We start from the raw sequence: 19,988 nt of genomic DNA on the forward strand, positions 1-19,988 counted from the left end.
ACTGAGTGTCCCCTTCCCAGGAGTTGAAAAGGGGGTCCTGAGGTAGTGGATGAAAACAAAAGGGATGGGCAAAAGATCAAAAAATGCGTCAGCCGCGAATCGAACGCGGGGCCCATCGATGGCAACGATGGATTTTACCACTAAACCACTGACGCTTGAGATTGCGGCTTCAAATACCACTCTATCAGTGGGGGTGGCGAGAATTACCAGGGTTGGATTACCCCTTTACGAACCTAACACTAGCATCTCGAGATCTGTACCAAAAGCCTAGCTCGAACCTGTAGCTATTCCAAGAAACTTTAAATCCAAAGCGAGTTGTTTGTGACCAGCCTGCCTTGGCCCATCTCTCAGCGGGCCGTCACTTGCACCCACATGTCGTTGATCACAAAAATACCAATAACGTTCAGGGCATCCCATGGTTTGGCAGGATGGGCGATCGCCCAGTCGAAGTGCCGGAATAACTGTAGTTTGTGAGCGAGCTTCCAAGTAATCTGGCGGGGCGAACTTACCTCAAACAAGGTCTTGTTCAGCTCCATTTGAGCCACGTTCTTCCCTAGGCACTGCCACCATCCATGGCCAAACGTGAGCTCGTTGACCTTCAGCATAGCGGCTAGCTTCTCTTGATCGGGCTCAAACCAGCGTTCGGGCCGGAATAGGGCAGCATCTTCGCCATACACCTTCTTGTTATGGTGCATGGCCAAGGCAGAGTACCCGATATCGACTCCACCAGGCAGGAACACAGGCTTCCCATCCACCATGACGGTATCTCCGCCGGCCGGAACATCTTTGGGCAGGATGTTTCTTACCGGAGGGAACACCCTCAACGACTCCTTGATGACGGCTTGCATATACGGCAGCTGCTTGGCCGTCGCAAACGAAATCACCCCTTCTCCGTCCTTACCCACCTTGCCCTCCCTCACCGCCTCGTCAATCTCCTCCTGCAGCTTCACATACACCCTCTTATTCCCCATCACATACAGCATGGTCGCCCTCAGCGCCGCAGCCGTGGTATCCGACCCTGCAACCAACGTCTCCATCACCTCGGTCCTCAAATCCGGCCCGGCCAACCCATGCCGAATAAACGACGCCAGCATATCCCTCCTCCCCTCCTCCCGCGGCGCCCCACGCACCCGCTCATCCACCACCCGATAACACGCCCCCATCAGCGCCCCGAACCCGCTCTTATCCTCGGGCCTTGGCGCCAGCCGCGCGCCTACGACCGGCGCCTGGCCGAGCCAGGAAATCCCCAGCCCAGAACACGCCGCCGCGATTCGCAGCCCTTCCTCGCTCCAGCGGACGTAGTGGTGGACATCGGCGTCGGCCCGGAGCATCCCCAGCGGCTGGCCCGTGCCGATGGTGCTGATCACGTCGAGGGTGAAGTACTGTATCTTTTTGGCGAGGTCCATGGGGATGATGCGGCCGCCGGTGGAGGGTTCCGAGAGATATTTGCTGCGAATCAGGGCCACCAGCTCGGTGATGCGCGCGCTCATGGAGCTTTCGAGTTCGAGGTTTTCGCGGCCCGAGTACTGAGATTGAGAGAGTGTTAGTTTACCTAGTTGCGGCGAGGCAGGCGATGGGGAAAGAGGAGGGGCCTACGCCAGGGGCGATCTGCTTGCGGCGCTCATCGTGGAGTTTGGTGTCGGTCTGGCTGAAAACGTGATCCCGCTGATACTCGAAGCGGCAGGCTTCGAAGTACCATTTCGCTCGTTTGTACCCGGGTTTGGCGTTGACGTGGGCCCAGACGTCGGGGTCGGACGTGATGAGGGAGTTTGGGCCGACTCGAGCGATGGGCCCTATTCGTATCGACGCGTGGTGTAAGTAAGGGCCCCTGTCGAGGCTGGCAGAGGTTGATCACCGCTGGCGGTTGTGGATGCAGACAGACGTACCATATTCCTCACTGACTTTCTGGTACCAATTGTGAGCCTCACCCGTGAAGACGTTGATGTTGTGTGGGATCTTGGTGAACCCAGTCCCCCATGGTCCTCCAAACTGGCGTAGCCGATAGTACCGTAACAAACTCTTCACCGCATAGAGCGCTGCGATGGCGGCCAGAAGTGCCCATCTGTATTCAATCACGCCCTCAACCAGAGTCATGGTGAATCGTGATAAGCCCGGGAGCTTGGCTGGTTTTTGGAAATGGAAAATGCACTGGTTCCTCAAACTATCGATAGCCGAACTGAAGTTTAAAGACTGTCACAAAAAGCACCAACATGGGCCATGGCACCCACCACGAGTGAGAAGATGGATCAGCGGGCCTGGATGCCCAAAGGACTGGACTGACTGATCGCTGAGGACGATCATGTCTCTGACGCATGGCCAATGAGGGCTGAGACCGGTGTGCCCGGTAAACTGATCACCAACTAGTTCATGAACGCGCCAACGGGAGCAAGGTGATCAACGTGGGTAATGCCAGCTGGCACTGACTACAGGTTCACGACCAGAAAAGGAATGCCGAGTACAGCCAGCCACACAGCACGAACTCACGGACGTGCTTGCGTGCCAACGGGAGCGAGGTGATCAATGCATTGAGTGCTAACTGACACTGATTAGGTGGGTACTTGGGTTACACAACACAAGGGCTGGACATAACATAATTCTTCATTTTCGGCATACCGGGAGCTTTCTAGTACATGTATGCATTAGATGAAGTTGCTGTGTGTATTAATGCTAATCAGGTACCTAGGGAAGTACCTAGGTAGGTAGCTATCATGTACCACCACCGCTCCACCATCGCTAGATCCCGTTACCCACCCCCTTACTACCAACTCACACCCCCGACGGCCGCGGCGGCCTCCTCACCTCAAACCCCTTCCCCGCCCCCCGCCTCTCCACCGACGCCGACCTGCGTCCCATCAGCTGATCCCGCATGCCCGACACGACCCGGCGAACGGTTGACGGCTGACTCCCCTGCGCCGGCGCAACCGCAGCAGAACCACCACCACCACCACCACCAGCAACGCCGGGACCAAAAGTCCCGGTGCATCGGGGCCGGCCGTGCCCGTAGTACAGGTCTGCCTCGCGGAAGGAGTAGTCGGCCAACTGCGGCGTGTAGAGCGGCAGCTCGGAGGTGTCCGTGACGGTGCCCTCCGAGGAACTGGAGATTTCTGAGCGCGGGGTACTTGTTGGGGGAATGCGGGAGGATCGGGCGGCGGGTGGGGAGCTGCCGCTTTGGGAGGAGGAGCGTTGCGAGCTGGAGGTGCGCGGGCTTGATGGGAGGTGGGAGGTGATTCTGGTGGAGGCGTGGGAGCGGGTGCGGCTGGTGGATGAGGAGGTTCGTGGTTGGCGGAAGTAGTGGTGTTGGGGCACCGCGCTGAGGTATGACCCGCCGGACGGCGAGGTAGGGTCAGGGTAGAAAACGCTGCTCGCGTCGCTTGGGCTATGGCCGTGGTAGGAGGTTAAAGTGTCCATCCTGGGCGAGGCGTAGGGACCTGCTGGTGCGGGGGAGCGAAGAGGCGCAACGGAAAGGTTGTTAAGAGCATAGCTGCGCCGGCGGAGCTGACTTAACCCGTATATCTAGAGAAGAGTAAAACCTGTTAGTGCATAAGGGAATAGGGGCAGTTTACAGGCTGTTTTACTCACCTCTGGCTCATCAGCAGGCGCCTTGCTGGTGCTAATAAGGCTGGCAATACGAATCCCGGCTGGCACAGCGCACCCAAACACCAAGACGGCGGCATGGAGGGCGAGAATGGCGATCCCTACACCGCTCCTTGTCGATATGTCGGCATCTAGCTGTGGAAGGAAGACGGCCGTGAGTGCGACGATCACGAGTCTCGCGACGCCAGACCCAACAAAGACGGATAAGATCCGCCGGCTCATGGGCCGGAGCACCGCCGTGGTCACGAGCAGGGACAACTCGGCCACGGCCAGGACGATAACCTGCGCAAGTGGCGAGAATTGGAGTCCGCCAATTGTGATCCCTCGAACGAACGCCAACAGGAAGAAGATGGCCACAAAAAGGTCTCTGGCTTTCTCTGGCCGTTCCGAGTCGGCATCGCTACCCGTGTCGTCCGTACTGACGCGGCGATACCGCTTTGATGGGTCCAGAAGCAGGATTCCCAGCTGATTTGAAGGTGCGATCCTCCACATCCATATCAGACCGCCTATTACTAGAACAATCAACAAGGAGGCGAGAGCAAGGTGGTATGCTGGTAGCAAGAGGTTGTCGAGTTGGTAGGCTGAAATGGCGACGATCGGGGTGAGGAAGTAGCTGAGGATCACTCGTAGCACGTTCCACATACCACGAGCAAAGGCCGAGCCAAAGGTTGGGCCCTCGCCACCTGGATATTCATATGTGGCCAACCAGCTGAGGGGTGGAACGTGCTGTGCGAGAAGTTTATGGAGAAGGACGAACACGGCAACGACACCGGTGATGATAGCCGCGATGACAACCATATTCCACCAAACGTCCGTTGTCACCGGCCCACCTGTAATTTGTGACATGAGTTCCAGCCCGTACGTGCCTGTGAGCGTACCGTTGATCTCATAGATGCCGTCTTTCACGCCATCGTACCTCCACTCCTGGCCGAAGGGCCCGATGGGACTGAACAGTGCAGACCAGTGAAGCAAACTGGTGATCGGTTGGTAGAAGCCGGGGTACCGAAGGGTAAGGGCGCCCAGAAAAAAGATAAATTGTAGGTGAAGTAGGCAGTCGCCGACACCCGGGAGAATAGCCCTTTGGAGGATGCCATGATGAGCGTTGGTGGTGATGTGGTGCTGAGAGCCATCGCCCAACGAGGAACGGCGTTGCGCGAACACGGCCGGGGCGAAAAGGGTGACCAGGAGGCCGGATAGGAACACCAACAGGAACACAGCAATGGGCCCGTACCGTGCTGCAGTCGATACCACATGCCTTATCTCTGGAGTAATTTCAGAATAGACGCACGCTGACGATGCTAACTCCGAACTAGTCTTGTTGCTAGCCGAGAAGGATACCTGGGTTGAAAATGCTGGCAGCAACCCAAGCTTGCCGACATGATGTTGCACAACCAGCCGTATTTCGGGTGGTTGGTTCTTTAGAAAACTGGAGACACATCGTTTCAATGCCTAGACGAAAAAAAGGGAGTACTTTGGGGCCCCTTACTTTTGTTCCACAGCAGGCCTGTCCCAAAACGACAAGCACGTCCAGTTCATAGGGCGGACGACGTATGTCTCTGACGAGCTCAACGCGTCGAGTTTGATCGTTACATCTGGCGGACCACCCTGCAGAAGCTCCGCACACGTCGCCTCGCCCGCATAATCGGCCCTGATATCCAATTCTAGCCTGGGACCGGACTCCGCAACGGAGTCACGGTCGGGGATTAGGCGCGCCCTCGTCGATGTTGGCCAAAGGTCCTTAAACCCTTGCGTTCCTCCATTTCCATCGGGGCAGCGTATCCATTGCACATACGCCGCGTCTGCTGCAGCTGGGAAGACGGTGCTGGTCAGGGCGAGCAGATAAACCACCGATGTTGGCGCCAGAAAACCGGCAATTGTTTGTCCCATGACTGGCGAAATAGAACTGATTCCGGCACCCGGCCGCTTACTGTTGGCCAGGCCAAACAAGCAGAGGGAGAAGGAATCAAAAGAGTTTCTCTCTCACATCGACCCCCCGAATCATAAAGGGGCCGAGAACTGAAACATACCGAAGTCTTGAAAGATGAAACCGAAAGAGGGAACCGACAAGCCGCAGCCCCCTTGTACTTTTCGTATTATCCCCATATTTCTCGTTGATCCTTGACGCGAGTCATGGGGCTGCTCGAATCCACACATAAGGCCAGCCAATGCTATGCCGATAGTTGGAGTCGCCGAGAAAAAAAGGGTTGGTTTGTGGGCCCAGGGGGAACTCTCGGATGCCCGGCGTTGCAAAGCGGGATTGCCAGATTGGGCCGACTATCTTGGGCTGACAACATTACGGCCAAGTTGAGCTGCTTTGGATGCTGGTCACGTTAATTGTAGGTTAAGGGGTGATTTGGTCGCGAGAGTTGTGGATGGCTGTTGTGAGATGACGCGGATGACCCTGGCATGCAGACTGTAGACATGAGACCCAGGAGACCCTCAATATCCATCACGTTGTCCCGAGTGCATAACAGCCAAGACACAGAGTGACAAGCTCAGATCCATATTCTCGCAATACTACGCATAGTTGGCTGATAACATAACGAGCGTGTAATCCAGACCCAGTAAACTTCACCTGCAGCCCCCCCCCCCCCCCCCCCCTGGCTGATTCCCCCAACTAACCAAGCCATCGATACCTATTTCACGGCTGCAGGCCTGCAGCCTGCAAGGTTAAACGTTGGCAGACTTGGACTCGTCGCCGCCATCGCTCTTCTTGCGGAGGCAGCTCAGAGATTGGCTATTGGAAAATGTTAGCCTACGTTGAAGAGCCCAAACACTGTCGGAGAGAAGTGAAGAGGGTGCATACTTGTCATCGCGCTTGCAAACGAACGTCTCAAATGTTGAACGCTTGTAGTACTCAGCGTCAGAGTCCTCATCCCGGACCGAGAGGTTGATCGTGTTGGGCGCCGGCAGTGCCAGCACCAGCGAGGCCGAGGCCATGAGAGCGGCGATGAGGGACTGCTTGAAGAGCATGGTGAGAAATTAAGGAAGAAAGGGTGGCTTGAGATCGATTTAGTTGCGTGAGTCTTCGGTAGTGGAGAGCGGTTGTAAGGAGAACTGGATGGAAAAGGTGGTGGATGAGGAACAGGTTTGGAAATTAGATTGCGAGAGGCTCAGTCCCTTTATAGGCCATTGAAGAGACGCTGGGCCATATGGTGCTGGAAGTACTCGTTCACCGGGGCCATCCTTCGATCATCCTGCAGATGGTGTGATGGTCGGCCCGAAGGCGTTGTCCTCCCCGTTCATCACCAACAACCCTGGTTCTCCCGAAAGTCCCCCAATCTGCCTTACAGCCATGGCGGTTCTCCCTTGCTTTGGGATGGGACTTGCAGCTCGGCAAGGCGTGGGGGTGGCAAAGCCGTGAGGTGAACTTGCACAGTATCCGATATGTATATTGCATCGTTGGGAAAGGCCACTTGCGCGCCGAAGTAGCCTGGAACTAAAGCCAACCCCATTGTCCACCTTCCTGATTGAGGTGGTCAGCAGAGCCGCGGTTGGGGTCCATGGTGCCGGAACAGTCGCGCGGCCTATCGTAGGCTTCTTCTCCAGGAACATGAAATGTTTTGGTTTGCGTCTCACAGCATCTGCAAGAGTCTGACCTATCACGCTCTCTTTTTGACTCCCAAGCCTGGTACATACCAGGGCAGGACTTTTGTTGGCTGACACCGAACTCCGCCGCACACCATCACGAACATCAAGCGATGGGACTGTTGGCGCTAATCGAGTTTGACCAATGTCTTGCAGCCCACCCACCGAAAGTAACCGGGAAAAGGCCTCCTTGGAAAGTCCGAGGCAGAATACTTGCGGCCTCGCCGTCGGCCTCCCGTCCCTTGAATCATTCTGGAACTTGAAGCTCCCCAACCGTTGTACCAAAATCAAATTCGTTTCCGTTACCGTCCTCTCCCCAACCCAGAAACACATTCACAAACTCCGCCGTAATTTCTATCAGTCACCTTTTGATCTCTCCGCCGTTAGAAAAAAATGCCGTCAAAATATTTCCCAGTATCTACCAACAACCCGGGGGACAATGACGAGGATGCAGCAAGCTCGCTTCTCGAGGAGAAGCCAGTCTTTCAGACCAGACGATGGTACTCGACCTTGCGTTGGCCAATTCTCATGGCCGCAGGCCTTTTGGCTTACTCCCTTGGAATCTGCTGGATTACGAAGTTGGCTCTTCTCGGGTCATATCGTCGTCAACCTTCCCCCCCTGCCTCTAACTGTAAGTCATGACAAGACTGGCACTCCCACAAATCAAGCTGACTGTCCTAAAGTTCCTCATCCTGACGAGAAAGAGTATGTGATCACGGAGACCGGTCAGCATGGCGATACCTGGACCCACCATCTGGCCCACGGCAAACCGAGTCCCGAGCTTGATGATGCTTGGTATGACCTACTTAAGCGTATGTATCTGGAGTCGATCCCGGAAGGATGGGAAATGATAGCAACTAACCCATGCCACATAGCCTTCAACACTCGGGTTCCGGCAGACCGGTACGAAGCAGCCATGAACAATCGCCCCTCGGTCCGTGTGGCAGATGGCTCCGATAACCCCGATTACTATGTTACACTCACCGTGTACCATGAACTCCATTGCTTGGTGCGTTCCTCAATCCCCCGTCACCCCCTTTTCCAAATTGCTGAACTGAACCAACCTTTGACAGATGAGATTCCGATGGTTCCTCGACCCTGAGTATTACGCGAACAAGACTTGGGAGGAACAAGCCGCGGATAAGGCCGCCATGGGTCATTATAGTAAGTCTTTCGCCGGCTCTCGATGGCCATCATTCGCATTGCACTGAGGCTAACATACACCGCTCACAGAACACTGCCTCTGGAGCCTCCTGGAATCTGTACTCTGCAACGGTGATACCTCCATGCGAACCTTTCACTGGGATCCGCACATGGCAGCGCCGAAACCAGACTCACCGGCCGAAAGGAAATGCGTGAACTGGGAGTGGCTCCACAAGTGGACGATGGATCGTTCGTTCCTTTTGCAAGACCGGTTGCTGAGCCACCCAACGTTCGGGCGGTTGGACGAGAACTTGATGGCGGTGAAGATGCCCCATTAAAGGATAGAATGGAGTTTCATTGATGTTTGGACGGACAGGTTGTCGTTGACCAAGGGGGCAAAGGGGGTGGGAATATCCACAACAGTGACGCGGTTTGTGAGAAACAGGCTGGGCCTAGCCAATATGTGCTTACCCATCCCACCTGGCATAATCGTGACAATACCTTAACAATACCTTAGAAAATGTCGAATATGAGCCTTGTTGAATCTATTCCTCGGTACTGTTGGGACCCTGAAGCGCCAGGCCTTCTTTAGAACACAAACATCCAGCGTGCATGGAAACTTGATCCAGAAGCAATCGGGTAGAAGCAATGATCAGCCGAGAGGTACATCCAAGGTGTGGCTTCCCCATAGACTTGCGCCTAGACAACATCTAGTTTGATCCAAAGAATGGGAAGATTATGGGCGTGGATGTTGGTGCTCTGCTAGACGTTTTTATTTCCAAGTGCTACCCGGTTATTCCTTGAGCAAGTTCCTAATTCACATCGAGTTCCTCAAGCAGAACGCTCTCACGAGCATGGTGTTCAACCCCATTATGGCCTCCCTCACCAGAGAAAATCTCCCCCTCCAACTTTCACCCCCTCCCCCCAACCTCCCTACACTCCGGATACTTCACCGCCGCGACAACATTCACCCTCCCTCCACCCACCCCCCTCTCCAACAACACCCCCTGACAATGCAGCGTATGCTTATACGCGTCCAAATGACTATCCACCCATCCCCTTAGCCTGTACGCGCGATGCATCTGACGCCACATAAACGTACAATGCGCAACATGATACGCCCAGTCCACGTACAGCGTTTGCTCGCCCTGCAGCGCCACCTCCAGGCTGACGACGGCGTCGGTGCGGTTGGGGTGCGCGTAGAACTGCCAGGGACGGTGCTGCAGGAAGGCGGTCATCAGCTCGGCGTCGTAGCACTCGGGGGTCTGCCAGGCGAAGCTGAGGATGTCGAAGCGGCAGTTGCGGGCGCGGGCGGTGCTGGGGGTGGTGCCGCAGGTTGTCCATCGGTGAGGATAGGTTGCTTGGGTTGGGACGGGTTGGTTGTGGTGAAGGATGTTGGGGGAGAGTTGGAGGTGCCAGGTGTGGAGGACGGCCCAGAGGGCTAGGGAGGTGGTGAGAAGTGGGAGGAGGTATAGGGCGAGAAGGTAAGCTGTGCGAAATTGAGGTTTGTTGTCATCTCGAGATTGATACCGGTCGTCCTGGGGGTGTTCTGATGGATGCATGGTGTTGTGGGCTTTGGTAGGGTAATTGAAAGTCATTGTGGGCAAGAGATGGGTACTGTGGGTGAAGGAAGTCAAGAAACATGTCAGTGCAGACAACTGCAACGGACGGAGAACTAACGGCGAGATTGTGGGAGCCAACCTGAGGCTACGATGACGATTCATGGGAACAAGGAACAGACTCCCGGCTTGGAACTGCCCCTGGACGTGGAAGCAGATGCTATCTCTGTGACTCCGCCTGAGCTGAGTCATTGCCTGGTGTTTGTTGGTGGTGATCTTATGACCTGCCTCTTTGAGCTGCAACCGACTACCACGCATCTTCTGGTCGATCCCGATTCACGTAAACTGTGTGGCTCATCTGGCCGGCCGACCGGCCCCTTTACGCAATGTTTGAAGAATTGGAGGGCAGACTGCGTGAGGGGTAGGGGGAGATCAGGCAAACAAACTGAAGACCACCAACTGTCTTGAATGACTCAGTCCAATAGCAGGGCGATGGGGGCGAAGGAGTACCAACTGCATCGGTGGTCAGCCTTATGATACTTTGGGAAACCACCAACTGTGCAGTCTAATTAGGCTCTCATATTGAACGCCGCATTCTTGCATTCCCATGACATCCGGGGCCAAGATACCGTGACCGACCGTTCCTTGGATTATTCGGGTGAGTGTCCCAACAGCAAAAGCATCATGAAAAAAACGAGGCCAAGGAGCATGTGCAAGGAATGTTGTTGCCGAGCTTCACTACCATCTGAGACACACATAGCAGTACACACTGTGTAGGTAAGGTGCCTTCCACGTCGTATTGAAGATGGGATTATCAAGATGTAACAACAACTGCGTAAGCCCCTTAACCAACACCCACACCTAACCCAAAACCAGGTTCTCGGAACTGGAACCACAGCCATGTTTCTGTCATTGAACTGTCACACACACTCCCTCGGCATACCCATCGGCGCTCTCTCGTTCGTGTGATCAACCCGACGAACCATGCAGTTTGTTTGCATGGTCGGCCCATGGGTCGCATGAGGCTATGCGAAGGTAAGACATTGCGGTGTTAGTCCACACTTCCGCTTGATCTATGACATCCGTTTCGCTGTTAACCCTCTATGACTAGCCGACAATCGTTTGATCATGGAATGCCTTCCAAACTATAGTCCGTTGGGGACAGGTGAGTCACACCGGGAATCATTGACAAGAACTGTTGGTCTTGGTGAACCTTCGTCCCTCATGGTGGCACCGCCCCGAGTGGTCCGTTCTTTTCGCCCCCAAAGCCATGATGCTCCATTAGGCTTCGGCTACAGCGTTTGCCACATCACGAGAACCAAACTGAAAAAGCAAAATTGACATGTGAGAGATGAACATCGTGTAATACGTCAAGTCAAAGTCAGCCCCCAATCCCTACCGCAGGCCCCCGTCTCGCTCCATCCACCCACCCCGGATGACCATACCACTTACACTCCTCCCCCGTCCCCACATCAACCCACCACCTCACCCCTCCCTCCGACAACACCCCCCTACACGCAAAACACACCATCGGAAGCGTCACCCGCCGCCACATCTCGCGCAAATTCCCCGCATCCCGCCTCTCCTCCCTCACCGGCCCATCCAGCCTCGCACAGTTCTGGCACACCTCCTCCACCGCCGGATCAAAACTCCGACCCAGGCCCACCCCTCCCCCCCTGTTACTGCCGGAGAAGAACCCCCCACCAAAAGTGCGTCTCGGTCCTCCCCCACCAAGGAGCCCCCTCCTCCTCCGGCGGAGTCGTCTGCCTGCCGCCGCCCAGTTAATGCCGGTCCATTGCTTGCTGCCGGGGTTGGTATCGCGCTGTGGTGCCCGGAAGCAGTGGTTGGTGAAGAAGCAGCGGGTGTAGACGGCTTGGCAGCCGGTGAGGTGCTTGAGGGTGAGGTTGTGGCGGTGGGCGGGTGCGGGGTGGCGGCATCTCTGTTGGGATGGACGTTAGTGGTGAGGGCACGGAGACCCTGAGGAGGGGGTGTTGTTGGGGAGATTGAACGTACCGAACATGTTGGGATGCGGCAGACGGGGCAACTGGCCAAGGAGGCGGTTTCTCTTGTGCACGCAAATTGGCGCAGATCTCTCGCTACTTGGGATGGGTTGTCTGTACCGAAGAAGGCTGATCGGAGATACTTTGAGGCGAGGGCGATGTTCATGAGGTCGGCGTGGTGGAGGTCTTTCGTGATCATTATCACCAGTTCCATCGGTAGGTGGAGGTTGTGAATTTCGAGGGCGGGCTTAACATCGAGCGTGCTTCCTTGGCACCCTTGGAGGTGGTGTCTGTACTTCTTCCGGTACAGATATTTCGATACATATCGGATGGTGATGTGCATGGAGCCGCGAGTGAACCGATATAGCATGTAGAATGGCCTGAAAAGTAGCCTAGCCGGCGGGGAAAGCCATCTCAACAGATCAAGGTCGTACTGCGGCATGGACCCGAAGGATGTTTTCGATCCTTGTTCGCCTAAACAGCCTAGTAGCAAGTTGATAAAGCCACATATGACGTAGAAAATGCTGCGGAGTAACGAGTTAGCTAGGACATTGTGACAGATTAGCCAGAGAACTTCAACACGCACATGACGACGATGGTCATGACCCAAATCAGCATGACGCCGTGGCAAGCGCCGTTGGGCCCGTTGGTACCAAAGTTACCGGTTGCATTAGCCACCAGGAAGAGGTTGCGGCCATCGGTGGCATTGCTCCAGTTCGAAGCGTCGTTGCACGGCCCATATGTGTCGGGTAGAAACATGCCAGCCATGGCGACGCCGGCGATGAGGATGGCGGCGAGAACCAAATCCACCACCCCCACTAATCCCAAAAGGCTCCCCCGGCAAAATGGGGAAGCCCCGAACTGGAAGAAGTTCCATGCGAAAGTAGCAGTGCCCTGAACTCTTGGTTAGCTGGACTGTAAGGCAAAAAGGTCTATCATTATGTGGTGTCGGGCCCCTTGGCCATCATACCGCGTATCCAATAAAGCTCATGCCTTCTATGAAGGATTTTCCATGCGGGAGGACGTCATAGATGTCACCCAAGCCCGCAAGTTGCGTATAGGTACTGAGGCCACTAATACCCATCATTCCCGTAGGAATATGGCAGATGAACCGAATGATACACGAAACGCCGCCTGGACCCCACATCGTAATGATAGAACCCCGGACTCAGCTAGTGGTTGGTAGTCCTGCTTCTTCTCGTTTGAAAGACCTGACTCGGTATTGGCAGCGTGATCTGGGCCGAGATGACTGTATCGGAGGTATATGGCATCGAATCTTCGGATACTACCGCCGTGGTCGTGCATTTACATCAAAGTTGGCATTTCAACATAATGGGGGACGGCCGGGAGCAATGACCAAGTCTATAATCCATTCCAAAGTTGCGTCTTGGCCGCCCCGTTCGCGTGAGAGGAGCCGAGTTAACATTCAAACCCCCTCATTGCCCCGGGCCCTGGTGCAATGTGGTAGCAGAGCCTCATTGCAGCCTCACCCGACCCAGAATTGGAAGAAGCCGAAGAATTACACCGAACCCAAACTGGGAATGGAAGCGGGGAACAGGGCAGAACTCCAGAACGCATGGTGTCGATAGGGCACTGATGGCGTGGCAGTGCAGCTCGCGGCGGTACAATATTCCCCCGATTTGTCCCAGCCATTTTATCGGTCATGTTTTGGGTCAAGCGCATACGATTCCGAGGATCTTGGCTGTCAACCCCGAGCTGGGAACCGAGAGATGGATGGGTTGAGGTGACCAGAAAACAAGGCGGAGCCTGACTCGGACCAAATGTGCATGAGCTGAGCTAGGATTTTGGGAACGGTGATCTTGATGATATAAGTCGTTGGTCCGATAGGGTCAAGGCGTTACCTACCAGTCCCATCTAATGTCTCTCTTAGTAAATGTGTACCTAGTTCGCCCCATGGTCCGAATCATCAAATCTCACGAGCTCGATCTTATCCTTCTGGTTGCGCCGAGTGTCAACCATTGCCCCCTCCATCACACTGTGCTGCCAATGAGGGGTGGTCGGAATGAACGACGACTCAATAATTAAGAGCCATCTCTAGAGGTAGATATTCCAAACCCGTCTCCATACCTAGCCCATCACATCCAATCCCTGATCTTCGGTACTTTGCTGCGGTTGCATAGAGGCTTTCGTAGCGACTGCCCATAACGTGACGCTCAGAACGCTCTTTGAGAGCTATGATTTCCTCGTCCAACCACAACCAGTCGCCGGCGCTTAGGGTGCGGACTCTCGACTCCTCAGTCCATTTCCAAGGGTAAGGGAAGTGGGCGTAAAACCTAGCGAGCCCATTGTCGGCCAACCGCTTGAAGGGTGTCATGAGATTTGTAAAGGCCGTCATTACGATTCCGCCTTCCTGGATGGTTATGGGTTGGTAATAAGAAAATGGAGCGTTTCCCGGTTCGATGACCATCAATTGTACTGTCATCCTCGCGAGATTGATCTTGTCCTGAAGCCAATGGACCGTTTCCCACCAGTCCTGCATCGCAGGGTGTTGGGTCTCGGGCCAGCTAGGTGGCAGATAACGGGGAAAGACAAACTCTAGAAACCGGAGATGGGCGAGGGAAGCCTCAGGGACGACCTCTCGTAGAAATTCGGAAGCGGCAAATCGCTCGTTCGGGTAGGGATATCCAGGGATGGGCGGATCTGGGTCACCTACTTCGTACAGCTCAAGGACTGGCACTACCCACGCGGGTGTTATTTTATAATCGTGGACGATGAAGCGATTACTCGAGAAGAAGACGAACTGCGCATCCTGGTATAAAGCGCGGGACAAGAGGAAGAGGGCAGGCCCAGGTGGGCACCAACACTTGCACTCAACGGAAAACGCAGCATGGCGACGACGGCAAAAACAGCCGTTGAGCGATACACCACTCCCAGAGCTATCGCGCCAGCATTCAAAAAACTGAAAGCTATGGAGATCGTCCGGAGGGCTGCCAGGACCGTAGGCGGGGGACAAGACGGTATATGCACGCTGCTGTCTCGTCCATATCACTTGTCTTCTCGGAGTAACGAGGTCGGTATACTCAAGAATCCGAATCCGGAGCTCGCGGGGGAGGGTTGCCAGGGTGGTTGCCATGCTTGACGGCGGCTCCAGGGACATGGTAGTGATTCCGCAGGCATAGGAGACGGTATCTTCGGCAAGCTGCTGGAGTCGACCATCCAGCGTCTTGGCTAGGCGGACACGGCATTCCTTTAGATGAGACGGCGGGAGGAGCCGGATGGGTGCAACGACGGAATTTCCTATATCTAATGCCTGTGGGTGCTCGGGGTCGATGTCGCAAACCACAGAGAGGGCGAGGCGCCCGGGAGCGATATGGGACAGCAAACGAGTTGCTGCCGCGTTCCATTCTGTTAGGATAGAGTTGGTCGCCGCCCATTTGTCGCTATGGTCTTCCACAGAGGTTGAATTTGGGAGGGGAAGCCTGTGCGGGCCTCTGTGCCTCGGTTCGGACCTGAGGAAGAAGTCGGCGTTGAGTAGAAACTTGGGGTCGTGTCGATTGTTGGGTTCGGGGTTTCCCCGACCGTCAACGCAGCAACTCCCTTCGTAGTAGAGGGGTAGTGGTAACTGGTGGCAGGCAGCTTCGTTGAGAACAATCTTGAGATTGGAGAGAGAATGGAGTGACGACTCGGTTAGAGCGTGTAGAGTATGCAGCGGACGGAACGAGGTGAAGTAGTCCGGGTTCTCGGCCGGCTCGAAATAGTAGAGAACGAAGTGGTTGGCCGAGTAGAGGAGAGTCGTCGTTTCGGTGTGGATGGCGCGACAAGACAGGAGCAGGCCGTGGTAGGAATCCGGGTCTGGCGGGGGGTGGCGGCTCATACTCGAGCTGTAACCCCGTTTGAGGTGACCGGCATGCAAGTAGAACGTGTATGGTCGACCGTCCCATGATTCCAACCCAAGATAGCGGTAGATCCGCTGTCGAATGTGCGGCGGGAGGCGTAAAAACGGCGATAGCGGCGAGGATGGCGATGCCCCTGGCGACGCCCCGGCGGCGGATAGCGGGCTTACCATTGTCGTTGGTCGAATCTTGGGGTTGTTAGCTGGTTTTAGATCGCGGTAAGGTAGGTATAGTGCAGAAAATATTTCGGACTTGGTTAGGAACTGATGTTGTTGGACGATGTCAAGTGCATTCGGTGTCTCACAACTTCGAAGACACTGGGTTCACTTTAAGTGTTAACGCCAGCCAGCGAACTGACGTTACTGACCCCACCTAGTGATCTAACATCATCCGACTTTGTCGCCCAAATGACCAATCCCCAATAAAGGAAATACAAATGACATAGCTGACATAGACAAATAACAGGGGCATCCTTAATATCAGGGATACTGGCGGCATACCAGCACCAAATATCCCGGCATCCTGGGTCGCCATGAATTCTGAGGGTGTTTGGAAGCTACCTTAGGTAGGTACCTAGGTAGGTACCTAGGTAGGTAAACCGTCAACTACTCGGCCGGAGCTTTTCGACAAGCAAAAGACTTCGATCAATGGGTACGTAACTTCACTCGACCATATATATAGCTTCCACTTTGCGCAATGAACAAGGCGGCCGGCCGAAGTTTGGTGTTGTGGTCAAGACCCCAGTAATCATGGAGATGGGTAGATATTGAGGGCTGGTATCTCCACAGCAGCATATACCTAGGTAGGTAACATACCTAGGTAGGTAGGTAGGTAGTGCCATGATCGGAGTTCTACCCCCAACGTTGGCCGGCAGGGGAGCTGCAGGAATTCGTTATCAAGCCTTCTCCCGGATGTGTTTGGAGGGTTGATTTGATATTTGACCCAGTTGTCCACCACCAAGAGGGCCCCCACGAATCTCATTGCTTCTTGAGCTGTCTCCCATCGCACCCCGTTACCCACAAAGGCCTACCCCCATATCTATATACTATGATCATGTTCTCATTGGACCGCAAGCAGGAAAGCAGTAGGCAAGGCAGGCAAAGGGCAAGAAAGAAACTCTGGAGAGAGAAATTCTGCTTGGGAGTGAAGGATGATCGCCGATGCCCAAGGGCCTGGGACTGCCAACACGTGTGAGGACAACAAAGTAACGCGCTGTCACTGGGTCACGGCCACCAACGTCAGTCGAGGTTGGGCGACCTTAACGAAAGCCTTGGGTTTTCAACGAGGCTACGTTCTTGTTAGGTGCCCAAGTGCCCAAGTACCGTAGTGCTGCTCGCATTAGGCAGCTTCGTTGCGAGGTAATGAGGCATTGAAAGAAGATTCTGGCAAAACAATGCACCTTCGAGTGGTTAGCAAGCCGACGTATCAACAGCCTCGAGATGGGGACGGGATTGGGAATGGTGAGATGGCAAATGAGAGGTTTGGAGAAGGTTGCCGCACTCCCTCCCGCCCGGGCATCAGTGGCCGGATGATGGAAGTTGTGCGAGCGGGGACATTCTGACGTGTGGAAAGCGGGGCAGGGTGACTCTGGAGATCCACTGCAGGCGCCCCATTTCGACCCACATCATCGAATCTCCAGGGCTGACGACCCACACAGCATGCTGCGTGCGGCATATCCCTGCTGCAACTCGGAGCCGGCGAATGGCAAGCGCTTCTATTCATTCATTGACAATGGAAACAGGAGGCCACGAAGTACTCCGGTAAATTGCACCAAATCCAAAACTACACGGGGACTGCCACGTCTGGCAAGCTGGCTGGTTCACGACTATATCACTGTCTCCCCTCCGCTTCGTCCTATTTCGAACCTTCCGTCTGTTGAGCGCACCGAGAACGAGGCTTCGACGAATCGAATCGACAAGGCTGACCCAACACTGCAATTGACCGTACCGCATCGGCAGTTAGCCGCCATCATGGCCGAATCTCCATTCACGACACCCAAGAGGAAACGGAGCGAGATGCTCGACGATGGTACGCTCAATCTCAATACTGCAACACAATTCACCTTCGAGGTCAATCCTGCCGCCGACGACGGGAATGCGAGTCCGCGCACTCGGGTAGCACATAGGTTCCGGGGCCTCGCGCTGGGGGGTGGGAGCGGGGGTACCGGATCGTCGGCGGAGCTAAGCATGATCGACTATGACGCCGAAGATGCGTCACGGAAACGAGTCAAGCTCCCGGACGTTGAGATGTCCGACGCCGCCGCCTTGCCCGCCGCCTCAACGGTAGTCCGTCCCGGTTTTCCATCCCCTCCCCGGGGGCCCGGACTCGACAAAATAGGTAGCCCCAGCGGCCAACAGATCTCTCCGAGATCAGTCAGCATCGCCCTCGACGATGCCGTAGTGGAACAGTCCGAAACAATAGCCAATACCCACCACACCAACGACAACAACCACAGCACCACAGCCACAACACTCTCCTTCTCAACGCCGCCAACCCCTCCACTCGTCACCGCCCGCCCGCCTGCCCACCCCCGCAGCCGCCCCCCCAAGCGAGCCGGAACACCACCCTTCCCATTCCCAACCACCACCAAACCCCCACCACGAAACACCCCAACCCCAACCCCAACAACCACAACAACACCACCACCAACCATAACCGACCCGCTCCGCGCCTCCCTCACCTGGCACGACGACGAGATCACCATCTACGACCCGGACGACTCGGACGACGACGGCACGGGCATCAACGGCATCGGCTTCAAGCCGACCCCCGCCGAGGCCTATGCCCGCACCGTGCGCCGCCGCCAGCAGCTCGCCGAGTACCGCAAGCGTGAGGAGCGCGACGCCCGCGCCAAGCGCAGTTTGCGTCGTAGGGGGGGCGGGAGTCCCGCGCCTGGGGGGGAGGTGGTGAGGGTGGGTGGTGGGAAGAAGGGGAAGGGGGAGAGGAGGAGGGTGCGGTTTTTGGAGAGTCGGGTGGAGGAGCTGATTGGGGTTTGAGGGATTGCTTTGGTTTTGGTTCTTGGGGGGAGGGGGAAGGGTTTGGAGTTGCAGTAATCTTTTGGGGAATTGCTATCATGAGAGATGACTCCGCTTGGTTGCGAGAATGGCTTGGCCTAAACACGAAATGATACTCTACGGCAGGGTCACACGATCTGCCGGTTGGCTTGGGGAAGGCGTTTGCGCTATGGTACTGGTCTGGGCTTTATACGGGTTGACACCCGGGAACTTCTCCTTTTGTATATCAACGGCGTTTGTGATGGCGCCCGGTCGGGAGCTGGTCTTCACTTCAGATATGAGCTACACGGCCGACGAATATTCAACGGGGCTTTCTTTTGTTACAATACGACCACATTTTGACACCCACTGCCACAAAGGTCATGCCGATTCGACGCCTCCCCCCTTCGATGACTTCGTATCATACACCCCCCAACAAACCCAACCCTACCAAAACCACCTCTTCTTTTTCCTCTCCTCCTCCTCCTTCTCCAACCTCTCACTCTCCCTCTTCTCCTCCTCATACTTCTCCCTCTTCTCGCGCGCCTGCTTGGCCGCGTACACCTCCACCACCCGCTTGACCTTCTCGCGCTCCTGCATCCGCTTCAGCTGGCAGTACTCGTACTGCGCGATCGCCCCCAACGCCCCCGCCCCGACCGCCCAGTTCGCCGCCCGCGGGATCGGCAAGCCCATGATCCATCGGATCCCCCCCACCGCCGCCCCCGCCCCGATCCCGGTCAACAAGCCCGTCCGCGCGCACGGCGCCTGGTGGAAGGTCAGGAAGTCGCCTGGCTTGATGCTCTGCGCGGCTTCGCTTATTGTGGGCCGGCGGGGGCGGCCGTCGCCGGGTTGTGGTGGCTGGGGCGGTTGTTGTTGTTGGCCGGGGAGGGGGGGTGTTGTGGGGGGAGCTGCTTCGGATTGTTGGACCCAGTGGCGGTTGGGGTCCGCGGGGTGTTGGTCCCGGGTCGGTGGTTGTGGTGTTGTCATGGTGGGAGAGAGCGAGAGCTCGGATGGGAGGCGGGGTGTTGTGGGAGCTGCTGGGGGCAGCGAGGGCGGAGAGTGTCGGGGGTTGACGGCGGTTGAGCGATTGTATGGCCCATACGCCTGGTTTATGAGTCTTATTTCTCAAACGTTCTTAGGTTAGCCATTGACTTTGCACCGTGGCGGGGTTGGGGCCCAGTTCAACATACCTTGCAGTGAGAACAATTGAGCCCGCGTCCCCTGTGCTGCAAGATGCTCGATCTTCAACGTGCGGTT

At 55.8% G+C, this 19,988-nt stretch overlaps 9 protein-coding genes and 1 non-coding gene across 10 annotated transcripts; 2 read left to right on the top strand and 8 right to left on the bottom strand.

Annotated features, from left to right (window-relative positions):
* Positions 1 to 84: 84 nt before the first annotated feature.
* On the bottom strand, positions 85 to 155 carry F5144DRAFT_t165. Its single transcript has one exon. It is a non-coding gene; the product is annotated as a tRNA-Gly (tRNA).
* Positions 149 to 2,376, bottom strand: F5144DRAFT_583038 (cytochrome P450). The gene is made up of 4 exons (XM_066789538.1): positions 1,887 to 2,376; positions 1,597 to 1,793; positions 510 to 1,526; positions 149 to 461 (listed from the first exon to the last, which is right to left on the bottom strand). Exons 1-4 carry the CDS (start codon positions 2,092 to 2,094, stop codon positions 348 to 350), a joined length of 1,536 nt encoding a protein of 511 aa, XP_066640094.1. The 5' UTR covers positions 2,095 to 2,376; the 3' UTR covers positions 149 to 347.
* A 390-nt stretch (positions 2,377 to 2,766) lies between these two features.
* Positions 2,767 to 5,481, bottom strand: F5144DRAFT_595546 (uncharacterized protein; the record flags this gene model as incomplete). The annotated part of the gene is made up of 4 exons (XM_066790702.1): positions 2,767 to 3,513; positions 3,580 to 4,672; positions 4,958 to 5,020; positions 5,081 to 5,481. The coding sequence occupies 4 exons, from the start codon at positions 5,479 to 5,481 to the stop codon at positions 2,767 to 2,769; spliced, it is 2,304 nt and encodes a 767-aa protein (XP_066640095.1).
* A 711-nt stretch (positions 5,482 to 6,192) lies between these two features.
* On the bottom strand, positions 6,193 to 6,675 carry F5144DRAFT_583042 (uncharacterized protein). The gene is made up of 2 exons (XM_066789539.1): positions 6,401 to 6,675; positions 6,193 to 6,331 (listed from the first exon to the last, which is right to left on the bottom strand). Exons 1-2 carry the CDS (start codon positions 6,565 to 6,567, stop codon positions 6,265 to 6,267), a joined length of 234 nt encoding a protein of 77 aa, XP_066640096.1. The 5' UTR covers positions 6,568 to 6,675; the 3' UTR covers positions 6,193 to 6,264.
* A 519-nt stretch (positions 6,676 to 7,194) lies between these two features.
* F5144DRAFT_518377 (uncharacterized protein) lies at positions 7,195 to 8,842 on the top strand. The gene is made up of 5 exons (XM_066786664.1): positions 7,195 to 7,813; positions 7,866 to 7,994; positions 8,058 to 8,191; positions 8,256 to 8,346; positions 8,416 to 8,842. The coding sequence occupies exons 1-5, from the start codon at positions 7,576 to 7,578 to the stop codon at positions 8,661 to 8,663; spliced, it is 840 nt and encodes a 279-aa protein (XP_066640097.1). The 5' UTR covers positions 7,195 to 7,575; the 3' UTR covers positions 8,664 to 8,842.
* A 394-nt stretch (positions 8,843 to 9,236) lies between these two features.
* Positions 9,237 to 9,887, bottom strand: F5144DRAFT_595548 (uncharacterized protein; the record flags this gene model as incomplete). The annotated part of the gene is made up of 1 exon (XM_066790703.1): positions 9,237 to 9,887. One exon carries the CDS (start codon positions 9,885 to 9,887, stop codon positions 9,237 to 9,239), a length of 651 nt encoding a protein of 216 aa, XP_066640098.1.
* A 1,378-nt stretch (positions 9,888 to 11,265) lies between these two features.
* F5144DRAFT_495994 (uncharacterized protein) lies at positions 11,266 to 13,031 on the bottom strand (the record flags this gene model as incomplete). The annotated part of the gene is made up of 4 exons (XM_066786127.1): positions 11,266 to 11,823; positions 11,898 to 12,408; positions 12,471 to 12,778; positions 12,855 to 13,031. The coding sequence occupies 4 exons, from the start codon at positions 13,029 to 13,031 to the stop codon at positions 11,266 to 11,268; spliced, it is 1,554 nt and encodes a 517-aa protein (XP_066640099.1).
* Positions 13,032 to 14,625: 1,594 nt separating this feature from the next.
* On the bottom strand, positions 14,626 to 15,911 carry F5144DRAFT_595550 (uncharacterized protein; the record flags this gene model as incomplete). Its single annotated transcript, XM_066790704.1, has 2 exons — positions 14,626 to 14,645; positions 14,843 to 15,911. The coding sequence occupies 2 exons, from the start codon at positions 15,909 to 15,911 to the stop codon at positions 14,626 to 14,628; spliced, it is 1,089 nt and encodes a 362-aa protein (XP_066640100.1).
* A 1,797-nt stretch (positions 15,912 to 17,708) lies between these two features.
* F5144DRAFT_550922 (uncharacterized protein) lies at positions 17,709 to 18,734 on the top strand (the record flags this gene model as incomplete). Its single annotated transcript, XM_066787665.1, has 1 exon — positions 17,709 to 18,734. One exon carries the CDS (start codon positions 17,709 to 17,711, stop codon positions 18,732 to 18,734), a length of 1,026 nt encoding a protein of 341 aa, XP_066640101.1.
* Positions 18,735 to 19,178: 444 nt separating this feature from the next.
* Positions 19,179 to 19,718, bottom strand: F5144DRAFT_605869 (uncharacterized protein; the record flags this gene model as incomplete). The annotated part of the gene is made up of 1 exon (XM_066791461.1): positions 19,179 to 19,718. One exon carries the CDS (start codon positions 19,716 to 19,718, stop codon positions 19,179 to 19,181), a length of 540 nt encoding a protein of 179 aa, XP_066640102.1.
* Positions 19,719 to 19,988: the final 270 nt, after the last annotated feature.

Source organism: Chaetomium tenue (genome assembly GCF_020726465.1).
Source record: "Chaetomium tenue strain MPI-SDFR-AT-0079 chromosome Unknown F5144scaffold_6, whole genome shotgun sequence".
NCBI lineage: Eukaryota > Fungi > Ascomycota > Sordariomycetes > Sordariales > Chaetomiaceae > Chaetomium > Chaetomium tenue.